Genomic DNA, 14,979 nt, shown 5'->3' on the forward strand with positions numbered 1-14,979 from the left:
TATATTGAATCAACAACGTCACTAATTTGAAAAAGAAATAATTGATGTGTAATCAGTCTCTCAAAGTCGTCATGTATATAACCTGCGTGTGAATTTTAGAGCATCTTTTGACAATCTCATACTTGTGTTAAGATATACAAAAGCGGCCAATAGGGTCTAGCCGAGTGAAAAATCTTGACTTATAGATAAAAGTTTCATATTCGAACCTTCATGACATTTTTAAATTGTGTATATGAAATTAAGTATAGTTACTTTTAATTCCAAAGAGGTTAGAAGTAGGTAGTTTAGTTGGGAAGAAATGGGAATTGAATCATGCTCAAAGACTTAATTCAGCAGCTGGGGAGACAAAAGGGTAGCTCCATTTTGACTTGTTTTATGAAAGTGTGTCATTTATACATTAACAACTCCTTAAGAACTCAGGAATCAATCAATGGGGCGTTAGATTGGTCCAGACCTTTGGTATGCTTCCAAATAGTCCTGGATCAAGTTCCCGTGATACTCGTGTGTTTGAGTTTTCCTGCCCTCCAATTTCCTTACTTTGGCAACCAAAAAAAACAGAGTTTATATATTAAATTATAATATGCATCGGTTTGTGGTATAAATATGATAATATAGAAAATTTGATTTGTTGATCATGTCGGTATACATAGCATAACATGTTCTTGGGATTAATATTTACATGGCAATATTTTAATTTTGTTTGCGTAGGCAAGTTGTCCACATTTATTAATAACATTTTGTCTGCACTGCAGCAGGAGATTTCCTTGTGGCAATTCTTGCCTTCTCCACTAAGAATATTCAATGGGCAGCAAACTTCTGTTTTCGTTCGCATTTTGGGATGTGGACTTTGATACGAAACAAGAGTTGGATTTGACATGGATTTTCAATGGGAACTGAAGACCAATAGCAATCCATTTCTATATGGCACACCAAAGTGCTTTCGGTTTGTGTAGAAAAATTATACAATCGACAAATTATTAATGATGGCTTTCCTATCTAGACTAGCTCTCAACTAGAGATTTGATATCATGTTAATTACACTAGTTAACGATGGATTATATCAACTAACACTCTGCTTGATCAGTTGGATTTGACATCTTCTAGAAAACAAGCCATGTTATAAAATAACAAGTAAGGGGGGTGGTATTCTTCCCAAACAATTAATAAATGCTTCAAGTAAACCCAAGTTTAAGAATAGGAAGGAAAGCCATGACTGTATCGGAGATGCGTACTCGGCGAAGCATCACTACATCAACGCTTTTGATTGCATAATTCTCTAATTTATGTTAAAACAAAAAGGTATATTTATACGAATGTAACCAGAAGCGGAGTTAGAATTGTGACATTGGGGGACCGAAATGTAAATATAAGTTCGAAAAATACAGCCCAACTGAGTATCGATTAGTTCTCGGCAAAAATTATTCCAATAACCCAAAAGAGAAAATGGGCTTACTCTAATAAGATATTCTAAAATGAGTGTGGCCCAACTGAGTCTGTCAAGCAATTTGCATTCAATTGGCCGAATAAATGAGCAACTAGTCTTTCAACGGTTCAATTGTAGTTCGTCCATTCCCTTCCCTTGTTTAAAAGTTGAAGAGGGTGAGGGGGGTGAGAAAGAGAGGGAAAAGAAAAGCAAATTGAAACCAATTTGGTGAAGGGAGGCTTGAAAATGGGGGTAGGTCGCAGAGTCCCAGTCGGAGCACAGAGAAATATGTTGGGAGTCCCAAATCGGCCCACCCGCATCCTGCTCTTAGTCAAGGACCCGGTCCTTCCCTCTCTCTCTTTCTCTCTCTTAGGGTTTTTATTTCAATGTTTTATTTATCCATATATGTTAGGGTTTAGGGTTTGTCCATTTTGCCCAATTTTTACAACTCATATGTTGTTTTTGTGGTTTTGAATTTGTTTCAAAATTTTCAAAAGCAATGCCTTCCATGGTTTTTCTCTATTCTCTTTGTTTGGGTAAAATATAATTTTATTGATTAAAATATATATATATCTCGATGTACTTTTCAAACATTAGGGGTCATAAACTGGCATTGAAATTTGGTGGCAATGGATGTTGTAATGTTGCAATTTGTAATTTACTCCCAATGCTGGAAATTTGTTTGCTTGTGTGTAGTGGGAAAATGTGGTAGTGTTCCGGATCAAGAGAAGCGCTCAACTGAAGAAGCTTATGATTGCTTACTGTGATAAGAAGTCGGCGGAGTTGGACAATATGAGATTCGTGCACAATGGTCGTCTTGTTAGACCCAACCTGACCCCAGATGAGGTCCCTTCTCTCTCCATCTCCATATTCATAAATTTGTATACGCGTGTGTGTGCGTGTTTATCTATTTGTGTGATGCAGTTTTCACTTTTAGCCGTTAGAGTTTACAGAATCTGACTGAGTATTTGTTGATGCAGCATGAAATGGAAAGTGGGGATGTAATTGATGTATTTCCGGTCCTATTAGGATGATGAGGAGGAGGAGTCTGATGAAGTGAAGTGGTACTTGTGGTAGCAAAAGAAATGAAGAGTAGATAATGGTGGTTGCAATTGTAAGTGTATGATCTGTTGTTAAGGCTTGAAACCCAATGAAACAGTTGTATGTTTTTGTCATCAATTTTCAAATTGGAATGAAAAATCAATCACCAAATACCAAAATATTATTGGCTGAACATTTGAGTGGAAAAGTCTTATAATTTTGTGTTCAATTTGACATCTATGATTGCATTGACAAAGCAGGCCGTGTGTTCGGAAAAGATTCGACCAAAGCCAAAATATGGATGTGGAGTTGAGCCATCATTGGTAAAGATGCTTCATGAATGAGGCTGTTGATAGCATCATTCATTATGCCTTGAATAGAAGGTGTGAAAGTGGACATTTGATATGATGAAAGAGAAATTAGAGCGAGGGGCTTGAATCTCAAGTGATTAAGAAGATTTATTATCTTCAACTTCATTCACCTTATTGTTGTTTGTATCAAAGTATAGAAAAATTACAAGCCGCAAGGGACTTCAAGTGGTTAAAAGCATTTACTTTTGTACCCAAGGTCCTAGGTTCAATTCCCCCCAATAGCGCTTGTATTAAAAAATAAAAATTTACTAAAGCAAATGGTCATTGACAAGGAGAATTCAATTTGGGAGAAGGGTTTTTGGATTAGAGACTTTTTTATTTATTAAAAGAATTCAAACAATAGCCTAAATTATAAGTCAATTCGAATCTAAGACATCTTGTCTAGAAGTCAAGACCCTTTATAATTGGTTAGACCCCGTTGGGTTTTTTTCGGAGTCAAAATGATTCGAGACCTTTTATTTATGAATAAGTATCACAAATAGAAAATGGGCCTGATCTAAAAGAAATTCAAAAATGGGCCTGGCCCAACTGAGTCTGTCAAGCCAAGAGAGTGAAAAGGAAATAGAAACCAATTCGCGGGAAAAATTAGCAAGATTCTTTGAGGTCGGGGGTGAGAAAGAGAGGGAAACGGAAATAGAAACCAACCAATTCGGTGAAGGCAGGCTTGAAAATGGGGATCGGTCGCAGAGTTCCAGTCGGACCACAGAGAAACATTTTGGGAGTACCAAAACAGCGTCCCTCCCACATTACGCTCTCTGTCCATGACCACCTGGTCCTTCCCGCTCTCTCTTTCTCTCTCTTAGGGTTTAGGGTTTTATTTATTTATTTTAATGTATGTGATTTTGAATGATGAATCTACTAAGAGCATGCTTTGTATTTTGTGTTTTTGCTATTTTTACTCAACTATTGAATATTATCTGTATATGTTAGGGTTTAGGGTCTGTCCATTTTGCCCAATTTTTAGAACTCGCATGTTGATGTTGGGGTTTTTGAATTTGATTCAAAATTTTCACTGTGGGATTTGCCTGTGCTGTTTCTGCCATCTTGGATATCAGTCATTATTTTTAGGGAGTTTCACTAAAATACCCAAAATGGGGGCTGAAATTATAAAAATACCCAACACCCAAAACACTTTATAAACATACCCAAAACTCATCATTACACACACTCAAAACCCATTTATAAACATATCCAAAACCCATCATTACACACATACCCAAAACCTATTTTGGGTATGTTTCTATGTTTAAATAGTGCTTGGGTATTTTTATAAATACATGTCTAGGATTGTGTATTTTTATAAATATCTATTATTTTTATGAGGGGAAAAAAAAGAAAGAAAATTGTTCATAGTTTTTATTTTCTGAATGTTTAAGGTAAGCAAGATGATTGTTAATTGCAAGAGCAAAGCCTTTTATTTTTGGGTACTTTCCAATGCTGGAAATTTGTTTGCTTATGTTTTGTAGGGCGGAAATGATTTAGTGTTCAGGATGAAGAGAAGCACTCAACTGTGGAGGCTTATGATTGCTTACTGTGATCGAAAGTCGGTAGCGTTCAACCGTATGAGATTCGCGTACGACGGTGTTCCTCTTTTATCCAGCCGGACTCCAGATGAGGTCCCCTCCCCACCCTTGACGTCTCTCCCCCTCCATATTCATACATATATGTATATGTGCGAGTTTGTGTAATGCAGGATTTACTTTTGGCCGATGAGTTTTCAGAATCTGACTGAATATTTGTTGCTTGCTGCAGTATGATCTTGAGAGTGGAGATGTAATTGATGTAATTCATGCATTTCCGGTACTAAGAGGAGGAGGAGCGCCGTGAAGTGAAGGGTAGATAGTTGTGGTAGCAAAAAAAAAAAAAAGAAGTCTAGATAATAGTGGTTGCAAGCCATTTGTATTTGGTTCACAGTGTCTGATCTGTTGTTAAGGCTTGAAACCCAATGAAACAATTGTATGTTTTTGTCATGACTTTTCAAATTGGAATGAAAAAAACCAATCAGATTATTTCTGCCAAATACCAAATATTATTGGCTGTACATTTTGAGTGGAAAAATCTTATGATTTTGAGTTAGAAATTGACTTCTTTGATCATATTGACAAAACAAGCTTCGACCAAACCCAAATTTGGATATGGATTTAAGCCATCATTGGTGAAAACAGAAGGTGTGAAAGCTGTCATTTTATACGAAGAAAGAAAACTTACCGCCAAAGACTTGAAATTCAAGTGATTAAGAACATTTATTATCAAATGAAAAAAAATTACAGGCCGACTGACCGTCGGCCTGTGCAGGCTTCCAAAATGGGCCGATCTGGTAAAATAAATCTAAAATGTTGCCCGGCCCAAACGAATCTATGAGGCCATATTTACTGGGCCGAAGAATATACAATACGTCATATTTGGTGCCGTACATTTATTTCCATCCTTGAAAAGGCGTGGGGGGTTGAAGAGAGAGAGAGAGAGAGACAGGCAGACAGACAGACAGAGAAAAAGGAGAGAGAAGCAAATTTGGTTGAATTGAACAGTTGGGAAGTGGTGGTGGTAGGTGTCTAGATTTCTAGGTCTCGTCTCATCAAGACTCTCTCTCGCGCTCGGATCACAGAAAAACACAGAAAAAATGTCAGGCGTCACAAATCAGGAGGAGGACAAGAAGCCCACCGACCAGTCCGCCCACATCAACCTCAAAGTCAAGGGCCAGGTCCTCCCTCTCTCTCTCTCTTAGGGTTTTGGTTTTATTCATTAGAAATTTCGTCCCGATCGTAATTAGATAGAAGTTTGCGATATTGGGTTTTTATATGTATGTATTTTTATTTATGTTTTTGAATTTTCGTGTTTATTCTAACTTGTTTGTACTTTGTCTGTTTCATAATTTTGTTCCATTTTTAAATTGTCTATATGAGTTAGGGTTTGCTATTTTGCCTAATTGTTAGAACTCCTGTGGAGATTTGAAGTTTTGAATTTCTTCTTCAAAATTTTCGCTGTCACTTACGCTGTGTTTTTGTGATGCTCTGTCTGTTTGGGTTTCAATCTGTACTTTCTCAGGGAAAATAAAAAATAAAAAAACTTTTCGTTATACCCCAACCTGATTTTATTTTCTTAATATTGGAGAATAATGGGTTGTTTATGTTGGTGTACTGTGTGCGTAACTTGCTAATTGGTTATGAAAGAGGATTTTTATCTCACCTTTGAGTTGCAAGAGCAATGCCTTTATATATTCTCTTTTCACTTTTCAAATATTTGCAAAGTCACAAGTTGACCATAAAGTTTTTCGGAAAATGGATTCTCTAGTGCTGTTTGTATGTGACTTACTGCTAATGCTGGTAATGGTTTGGTTATGTTATATAGGATGGGAATGAAGTGTTCTTCAGGATCAAGAGAAGTACCCAACTGAAGAAGCTCATGAATGCTTACTGTGATCGACAGTCGGTGGAGTTCAATTCTATTGCTTTCTTGTTTGATGGTCGTCGTCTTAGAGCTGAGCAGACTCCAGATGAGGTTTCTTTCTTTATCTCTCTCTGCCCATATGCCAGGATATGCAGATATATCGATGTATACATCTGAATGCAGATTTTACTTTTGAGTTTTCAAATTCTGACTGTAAATATATATTGTTTTTTCTTCTGCAGTTGGAAATGGAAGACGGGGATGAAATAGATGCAATGCTTCACCAAACTGGAGGTGCTTTTGCCTAGTCAATAAATTTGGATGGCTGTTTTCCTAGTAGGAGCCAAGTATATGTAGACTTTGACTATCTGGAAAACGAAGTCTGAAGTTTTAGTATCTATCAACACTACTAGTCTTGTCTAAGCTTTATTTCTAGATGTTTGTTGTCAATACATGGCAATTGTGTGTGTATGAAGTATGGTTTTATGGTTTCTAAGTATATGAGGTATGGTTTCTTCTTGGTAACTTTCCACGTGGCTTATTCCTTTTGCTTGGCTCTAATCTGCTATGTTCTTGTTGCTCTTCCTTTGACTTATATTTCTTTGGTGTGTCGTGAATTTGATCATGAGGGATTGGATGGGTGCATCTTGAGATGGCTGTGTAACAAATGGTTGGCTGTTAATTGATTCATCAAGATGAAATTGTTCTGTGACTTGTTTTTAGTAGTGTTCTCCTACCTGATTTATCATGTTCACTATTTGTTACCACTTGCATTCCATGATCAAGAGTTTTGCTGATATCGGGGTTGGAGAGGAGAATACATACATTAGGAGAATCTTGAGGATGATCCTTGCGGGCAAGTAGGATTGGTTTAAATGGCCTTGCCTGCCATCGGAGCCAATGTTTAGGTGATAAATCTGCATGTTAGGCATGCAAGAGCATGTATCACATTAAACATTAAGACATTTTGACAAGAAACCTTGACATCGTTGACATTGATCAAGTGCCATTAGCATTTATCAGTTTTTGTCAGGTTAGCTTAGGATCATTTAAATTTGAGTGTTTTAATAGTTATTTTGGTCAAGTTACTGAACAAATTGTTTCACCTATCAAATAACAGTGATAGGACTATTTGCATGATTCTGTACCCTTCGATTGTAGTACGATACTTGGAGCCAACACCTACTTACTGTTATGAGTGTTAAGGGGAAATCTTCTTATATGTTTTCACTAACATTATTATTTTTTTGGCTTTGCTTGTTGCATTAGATTAGAGCCAGTGTTTGGCAGCTGGTTTACCTTTGCCCTCAGCCCCTAGATTAAATCTTTGGCACCTGTGCTTCAGGAATCCATCTGTATTTCCTACACTCCTCTAGTGGTCCGGTTGGATAATTTTTATTCGAGTGTTGTAATTGTATTTTTTAGTTAACTTCCCTTTTCAGTTGTCATCATAGTACTATTCACATGCTTCCTTGTTTTTTGGTTATTATGATTTCTGGGGTCAGCAGCAGCACCAACTTACTAGTAAACTAGTAAGTGAGTTGTTCCTAAGGTGTTTCCATTGATAATTTCTCTCGCTTTGCCCGTATTTGTTGCATTTGCATAGTTGATTTGAGTTTGGCATTAACCTAAAAGAATACTCCACAAACTCCTCCTTTGCAATCCTCTCTAACGCACTTGCCAGTCAACCACCATCCAGGAAATTGAAGGATTGAAAATGCAACATCCAAAGACCCGTTAGGAGAAGTTGACCTAGTGTGGGGAGAAGTTGACCTAGTGTGGACAGGGAACCAAAATGGAGTAAAACCAGTTAGCATTAATAAGATTGGGGTGTGCAAACTTATCCCAAATTCTGCTCAAATTGGGGTAGAGTTCCCACCTGCCTCTTGATATATTGCCATAGAGCCGACGAATCACCTCTCTACAATTTCAAATTGGACATTTCTAAAGTCCTGCTCAATAGCAAAGACGCAAAGCTTCAAGCACCGAAGACACCACGTCTAGAAAGAGGAGACCAGGCATCATCCATATTTACCTTGATGCATTGGATATGAGGAGGGAGACAATGCTGATTTTGCTGGACATATAGGAATTCAGGGGGCGAGCAGCAACATGTTTGGTTGCTTTAGCTGCAAAAAACTACAAAATTGCCAATGTGTGAAATCAATGACCATCGACGAGGATGTGCGGTACGGCGCGGGCTATATCTGAATGAGTAGAATGGTGCCCCAGAGGCCCGCAACTTCAATCAGCTTCATTAGCTTTATACAAGAATTCTATAGTGAAGGCCTTATATATGGCCTTTAAGTGATGCCTTATCTCTTAATCGTCGGATCAAATTGGTTAGCATGATCTAACGGTTAAGAGATAGAACCTCACCTAAGGGCTATATATAAGGCCCTCACTATAGAATGGAACTTCTTTTGGAATAACTAAAAGGCCAACGAGTCTTGTCTAGTGGAAAAAAAAGGCATTGATTTGTAGACCAGTGGTCTCATGTTCGAATCCCCATGACATCTTGGTAGTGTGTGTGAGAAACCCCATCCTTGTAGTTTAAACTATCGCTTGTATTTTTTTTTAATTTTAAAAAAAGGGCCCTAATATTGACAGACTATTACTTGTCTGTCTATCACTCAAATTCTCCTTCTCCCTTGGGTTACATCGACAAATCCTAAACATGATCTCTAGTGTACATATCGTAAAATGCATAGAGATATAGCGTGGGTGCTTGCAGTACCTCCTTTAAATTTCTTGGTGTTCGTTCAATTAGCTTTGGGTTATGTCTCATGATTGTTCGCCAATTGGTGGTTGTTTTCTTCTAGGTGCTTTGACGGTTGCAATTCTGGTAGAGCACAAATTATTAAAGTAGCGAACAAATTATTAAATTGCTACATATATCAACAGACTTTAATTTGAAGAGTTTAATTTACTACTATTGGACATGCTTATTTTATTAATCTTTACCAAATGTAATAGTTAAAGTGTTACGTTGACCCACCCAATCAAGTGGGTCAACAACTGTAAGTGTATGCATTTTGTGTTTTTCTTTTGGCTTCCCTTGATAATATTGTAATAGGACAATCATTGTAATTTCCCAAGTTCTAGTTTAGATTAAGAAATACTTCTCTAGGTGTTCTTATCTGACTACAATCTGATGGATAATCAATGTGTTTGACAAATGTAATTTCTGCATTGCATCATATTGCATTCACTAAATTTCTTAAGATTATAACTAGTCATCTTTCTTTCGTATGACTAGTCAACTTTTGCATCAGTAGGATTTCCAGATCACTGGTTTCCAACTGAATCCTAACCAACTTTTTGTCATGTTCTGTGAATTTTCTCAGCCTCTATGTGTACTATTCTGACTTAGGAATTTTTGGGTAAAAGCCAAAGAATTCCTCATTTGGCAGCCGTCTTTTTTAGGTGTAAGTTTTTGGAAAGTTTCTTGCTAACTTTCTCTTCTTCTTCCTCAAGAGAAAACTATCACATTTTTCATCTATGAGTTTTTCAAATTGATTTTTTTGAAAACTGCTTTTAAAAATATGAAATCTGCATTTAGCTAGATCAAACACTCTCTCATATATATATCTAGGTCAGATTCAAGATTGATTTCTTCAAGAGTATGGTTTCTTGAAGAAATTGGTCATTTTTCCTTTGAATCAAAATTTTGGTTTCTGTCTGAGTTTGAGCTAGCTAGCTGGTGCCATGGGATGAAAGAGTTGAAAAAGGAGCTGCCATTGCCATGAAGGATTAAGCTGCTAGTTTTGCTAAGTTGGAGAAAAAGATTGCACAAAGGAGGTACAGCTCATCTTCCTAAATAGATTTAGGATTTCTTGAGCTTTGCTTGTGTTTCTTTGTAATAATCTTTTTTGCTTAGTGGATTGCTTGGTCGATTGATGACCCCCAGTTTTTCCCAGTGGTGGGGTTCTAAGTGAACAATTTCTAGTTTGCATCTTTGTGATTTTCTGGGTTTGTGTTCTTGATAGTTGATTAGTCATCGCATGATGTTCATGTATTTATGGGTTTGTATTCTTGCGGTTGACTAGTCATCATTATATGCTGTTTGATGTTTACTTGATTATGATGCCTTCACATACTTTCACCATAGTTGTTGCTAGCACATAGGATGCCTAGATTGACAGGTCTTTCTGAGTGCCTAGGTTGTCACTAGTAATCTTCTAGGCTTATAGGTACAGATTGGTATGCTCTGTGTGTGTTCTTGGTTATGGTTATTCATGACTAGCAGTTGACTAGTCATAAGTATATTTGGTCAAGTTCTAAAGTGTGTGATAGTGTTTTGTTTGAGTATCGTGTAATTTTACCTCTCGTCACCTAAGTACCAATTTCAACAACCCTCTTAAAAATGTTGATGAACATGATGAGTTAGCATAACTCCCACCTTAATTAAATTTGTTGGATTCGACGGCTTTCAAATTTTGAATGCCCAACCAACATGTTTATAAATCAGCAGTGCTATCAGATACTATTCTATACGAAGAAACCCATGCAACTAATTAGTTGCAAAGGTTGATCCGACGACGGGTTGTCTATTCTTTCCAAGTTGTCAAATCAACCTTGTTTTTCATGCTCAACATAATTACAATTAATTAGTCCAGATGATATTCACTGATATTGGTCAAAGCCTTAATTAGATCAATCTCATTTCAAGGAGAGCACTTTATCTAGCCAATTTCAAACCCATAATGACGAGTAAAAAGCACCCAATTTTTTCACACTAAAAATTACTAATAAGAATGAGTAGAATATGTATATAGCAAAAATCGTGTAAATATAAAAATAAAAAAAAAACAAAAAAAAACCAGGCATATAATGGACGACACGATTGTGAATCATTAATGAATGTGCAATACACATGTTCCAATATATGATTCAGAATCGTCTATGAGTGTGTGGTCAAATGTGATGCGCCCAATTAGAAAATTCTAGCGTGTTAGTATCCCTTTTAAATTAAAATTTATGTCATTAGTATTCTTATTGCCCAGATATTCTCCGTATCCAATTTTTTTGAACTCTAAAAATATGAAATTATGTACCCTTTTTGGGGCTACAAGAAGAATTATTTGTTCTAACAAAATCTCATGAGGTTATTCGTGTAATTTCCGAAACCTTAGGGGATTTTGTAAAAAAATAAAAAATCTGAGAAGGTATTAGTTTAAATAACTCGTACAAGAATTGGGGAAATAATTATATCAATCTTTTCCTATAACGTGGCATTCATACTCGCGAAAGTCAAAATACAGAGCAAAAGACTCCTGGGATTGGCCAATCAAATGGGCGCCCCCAATGAAGCTCACGTGGTCTTGACCTCACACAAATCACACCAGGAATATAAATAGATAGAGGCCCCTGGTGGGAGGAAGAAAAGAGAGAAGAAACCAAAAAATCGTAATAATATTATGGAGGACAATAAGAAGCAAGGTATTGTCCTCCAACAATGGTGTGCTCTACTCTCCATCTTTGCTGTCATTTCCTCATCTCAGTCCTTCGACTATGGCGACGCCCTCTCCAAGAGCCTCCTCTACTTTGAGTCCCAGCGTTCTGGGCGCCTACCCTACAACCAAAGGGTCACTTGGCGTCACCATTCTGGCCTTACCGATGGCCTTGAACAAGGGGTCAGTCCATTTTTGCTTTACAAATCTTCAATTTAATGAACCGGACCGTGCCCACTCCTATGATAAATGTGCTTTTTGTGTTTAATGCTGTGCCGTTTTGTTTGGTCTTCATGTGTATTTTCAGGCGGACTTGGTGGGAGGGTACTACGATGCTGGTGACAATGTGAAATTTGGTCTGCCAATGGCATTTACCATAACAATGCTGTCTTGGGGTGTGATTGAATACGGCAGAGAAATGGAGGATGCTGGAGAGTATAAGCATGCTTTGGAAGCCATCAAATGGGGGACTGATTATTTCATCAAGGCCCATACTCACCCAAATGTTTTGTGGGGTGAGGTAATAATTCAATAATAATGTCAAATGAATTTGTAATTGAATGAATTTCTACGTATCTTTATATATATTCGTAATTTTGTAACATAACATATCATACTGTTAAAAAGAGTTGAGTCGGTTCGATTGATTTATTATGAGTTTGTGATTTTAGGTGGGTGATGGATTTACGGATCACTACTGTTGGCAAAGGCCGGAGGACATGACCACGTCTCGTCAAGCCTACAAGGTCGATGAGAACAACCCCGGATCAGATATTGCAGGCGAGACAGCGGCGGCAATGGCGGCAGCTGCCATTGTGTTTAGGAAAACCAACCCACATTACTCTGGCCTACTCTTGCACCATGCACAACAGGTATCATATCTATAGTTAATTAATGTGATGTTGTCATACATAGAAATATAAAAGGTTGATATACAAATATGCAAAGTGGGTGTACTGGTTACCAAAATGTAATGGTTTTTGGACCTTTGGTCAATATGCACTCTCAGATATTTTACTATAAGGTCCTATATTATGAAATTCATATAATAATTAATTTGGGATTTGGATTTGTTGGCAGTTGTTTGAGTTTGGTGACAAGTATAGAGGGAAGTATGATGAGAGCATTGAAGTGGTCAAGGGGCACTACACATCTTGGAGTGGGTACATGGATGAGTTGCTGTGGGCAGCTTTGTGGTTGTACAAGGCCACAAACAATGAAGATTATTTGAAGTATGCTTTGAACAATGCTCAGGCTTTTGGAGGCACCACTTGGGCCATCAATGAGTTTAGCTGGGATGTTAAGTATGCTGGTGTTCAGATCATTGCTTCAATGGTACATAAACTCAATCTTTACCACTTTTCCACTTCTATTTTTATCCTCGTTCTTTTTTATAATACAAACGATAGTCTAAACTATAAGGGGGATGAAGGGTTCCCAACGCACCTGAGACAGCTAGTCAAGCCCTTTTCCGATTAGAATTAGCTCCACTGTCTGCTCACAAGTCTATATATAATAGGAATGTGGCTTACCATGTGATCACTAAACAAATATATAATTAATTGGGGGTTAATATATAATAGGGGATGTGACTTACCATGTGATGACTGAACAAATATAGAATTATTTGGTTTTAATTCCTTAACTCTCATATACGTTTTCTTTTTCAGTTGCTAAAGGAGGAGAAGCAGAAGCAACACATGCACATACTGGAACAGTACCGTTCAAAAGCAGAGTTTTACATTTGTGCTTGCCTTGACAAAAACAATGTCACTAATGTGCAACGCACCCCAGGAGGCTTACTGTACATCCGCCAGTGGAACAACATGCAGTACGTTTCCAACGCAGCGTTTCTACTCACAACATACTCTGATTATCTCCAAGCCACTCATCAGAATCTCACTTGTGATAAAGGGCAGGTGGGCCCACAAGAACTCCTATCTTTTGCCAAATCACAGGTTGATTACATTTTGGGGTCTAATCCAACGGCCATGAGCTACTTGGTGGGTTATGGTCCAAAATACCCCCAAAGGCTGCACCACAGAGGAGCATCTATAGAGTCCTACAAGAGGAACAAGGGATTTATTGGGTGCACTCAAGGGTATGATAGCTGGTATAGGATGCATGGTCCAAACCCAAATGTGCTTGTTGGGGCCCTAGTTGGTGGGCCAGATAGCAACGATGGATTCAGGGATGAAAGGTGGAATTACATGCAGACTGAGGCATGTACTTACAATACAGCAACATTAATTGGGGTTCTTGCTAAATTGGATAGATTAGAAGGTGATTACCTGTCTCTTAATCAACCACTAATATCTTCTAGCTAGCTAATAGGATGTATGTATGAAAGTGTCTTTGAAGGGTCTGATAATTTTGTGAACCAAATCACCATACATTACTAACCCAATGTACAAACAAAGAAATGCAAAGGGGGAATAAAGGAAGATTAATTATTTGACAGAAAGAGATAATTAAGTTTACCAATTTTCATTATTCGCACTTGAAAATAGTCATTAATAGCTTCTAGGATTAATGGTTCTTGTTGGCTGATAATATAGATTTTATTATTATTATTGTTTTAGAATACAAGCGATAGTATAAACCACAATGGAGGGAAGATGAGTTTTTCCCTACCAATATAGTTTCATAGGAATTCAAATATGAGATCACCGGTCTGCAAATCAATGCAACTGAATTCCGTTCGGGGTTGATAATATATTTGAATCACACAGTTTGCAGCTTTACAACGAACACAAAAGTTATAGCTGATATTTCTATTAGGTGCATATGTGGCATGGGAAATTAAGAATTATAACACAAACACAAACCCAATATGCTGAAGGAAGGAGTTATGATATTCACGGACATTTTGGGGATTATTTAGTTCCAAAAATGGTTATCAAATTCAAATTGCTTGGAGAACGTACGTTGATGCATCAACCTTTGAATGCTATCAGTTACAACGCAGGATGTAATTTATGAATATATTGCGAAGGTGAAAACAACGTGATCATGTATCAGCCCTATTAATGAATTGCAGTTGCAGACCATGATCCAAATAAGCAGCAGCAGCTTTATGTACATATATTTCAAGTTTTCAATTAAAGCTACCAAGTACACAAGTGCAATTGCTTGTTATACCATATAAATGAGCGCAAAGATTGGTTGGTAATGAGTAACAATTTGCAATCCCATGTCGATGTTTCTTAAAGTGACCAAAGTACCCCTACTTTTAAGGGGCAAAATTGAAATTTCACAAAAGAATTAAATTGAATTAAATCGATTAAATTGGGTAAGGGATGTT

General features: G+C 37.3%; 4 protein-coding genes across 4 annotated transcripts; all 4 read left to right on the top strand.

The window, feature by feature from the left end:
• Nucleotides 1-1,560: 1,560 nt before the first annotated feature.
• On the top strand, nt 1,561-2,659 carry LOC110751608 (small ubiquitin-related modifier 2-like). The gene is made up of 3 exons (XM_021952109.2): nt 1,561-1,765; nt 2,120-2,269; nt 2,404-2,659. The coding sequence occupies exons 1-3, from the start codon at nt 1,670-1,672 to the stop codon at nt 2,455-2,457; spliced, it is 300 nt and encodes a 99-aa protein (XP_021807801.1). The 5' UTR covers nt 1,561-1,669; the 3' UTR covers nt 2,458-2,659.
• Nucleotides 2,660-3,393: 734 nt separating this feature from the next.
• LOC110751603 (small ubiquitin-related modifier 1) lies at nt 3,394-4,870 on the top strand. Its single transcript, XM_021952101.2, has 3 exons — nt 3,394-3,607; nt 4,302-4,451; nt 4,588-4,870. Exons 1-3 carry the CDS (start codon nt 3,506-3,508, stop codon nt 4,660-4,662), a joined length of 327 nt encoding a protein of 108 aa, XP_021807793.1. The 5' UTR covers nt 3,394-3,505; the 3' UTR covers nt 4,663-4,870.
• A 408-nt stretch (nt 4,871-5,278) lies between these two features.
• On the top strand, nt 5,279-6,747 carry LOC110751605 (small ubiquitin-related modifier 1). Its single transcript, XM_021952107.2, has 3 exons — nt 5,279-5,536; nt 6,184-6,333; nt 6,465-6,747. Exons 1-3 carry the CDS (start codon nt 5,456-5,458, stop codon nt 6,528-6,530), a joined length of 297 nt encoding a protein of 98 aa, XP_021807799.1. The 5' UTR covers nt 5,279-5,455; the 3' UTR covers nt 6,531-6,747.
• Nucleotides 6,748-11,623: 4,876 nt separating this feature from the next.
• On the top strand, nt 11,624-14,130 carry LOC110751612 (endoglucanase 11-like). The gene is made up of 5 exons (XM_021952114.2): nt 11,624-11,858; nt 11,983-12,195; nt 12,347-12,547; nt 12,756-13,010; nt 13,346-14,130. Exons 1-5 carry the CDS (start codon nt 11,643-11,645, stop codon nt 14,000-14,002), a joined length of 1,542 nt encoding a protein of 513 aa, XP_021807806.2. The 5' UTR covers nt 11,624-11,642; the 3' UTR covers nt 14,003-14,130.
• The last annotated feature ends 849 nt before the right edge of the window (nt 14,131-14,979 follow it).

This window comes from Prunus avium, chromosome 4, assembly GCF_965620075.1.
Source record: "Prunus avium chromosome 4, drPruAviu1.hap1.1, whole genome shotgun sequence".
NCBI classification, from domain to species: domain Eukaryota; kingdom Viridiplantae; phylum Streptophyta; class Magnoliopsida; order Rosales; family Rosaceae; genus Prunus; species Prunus avium.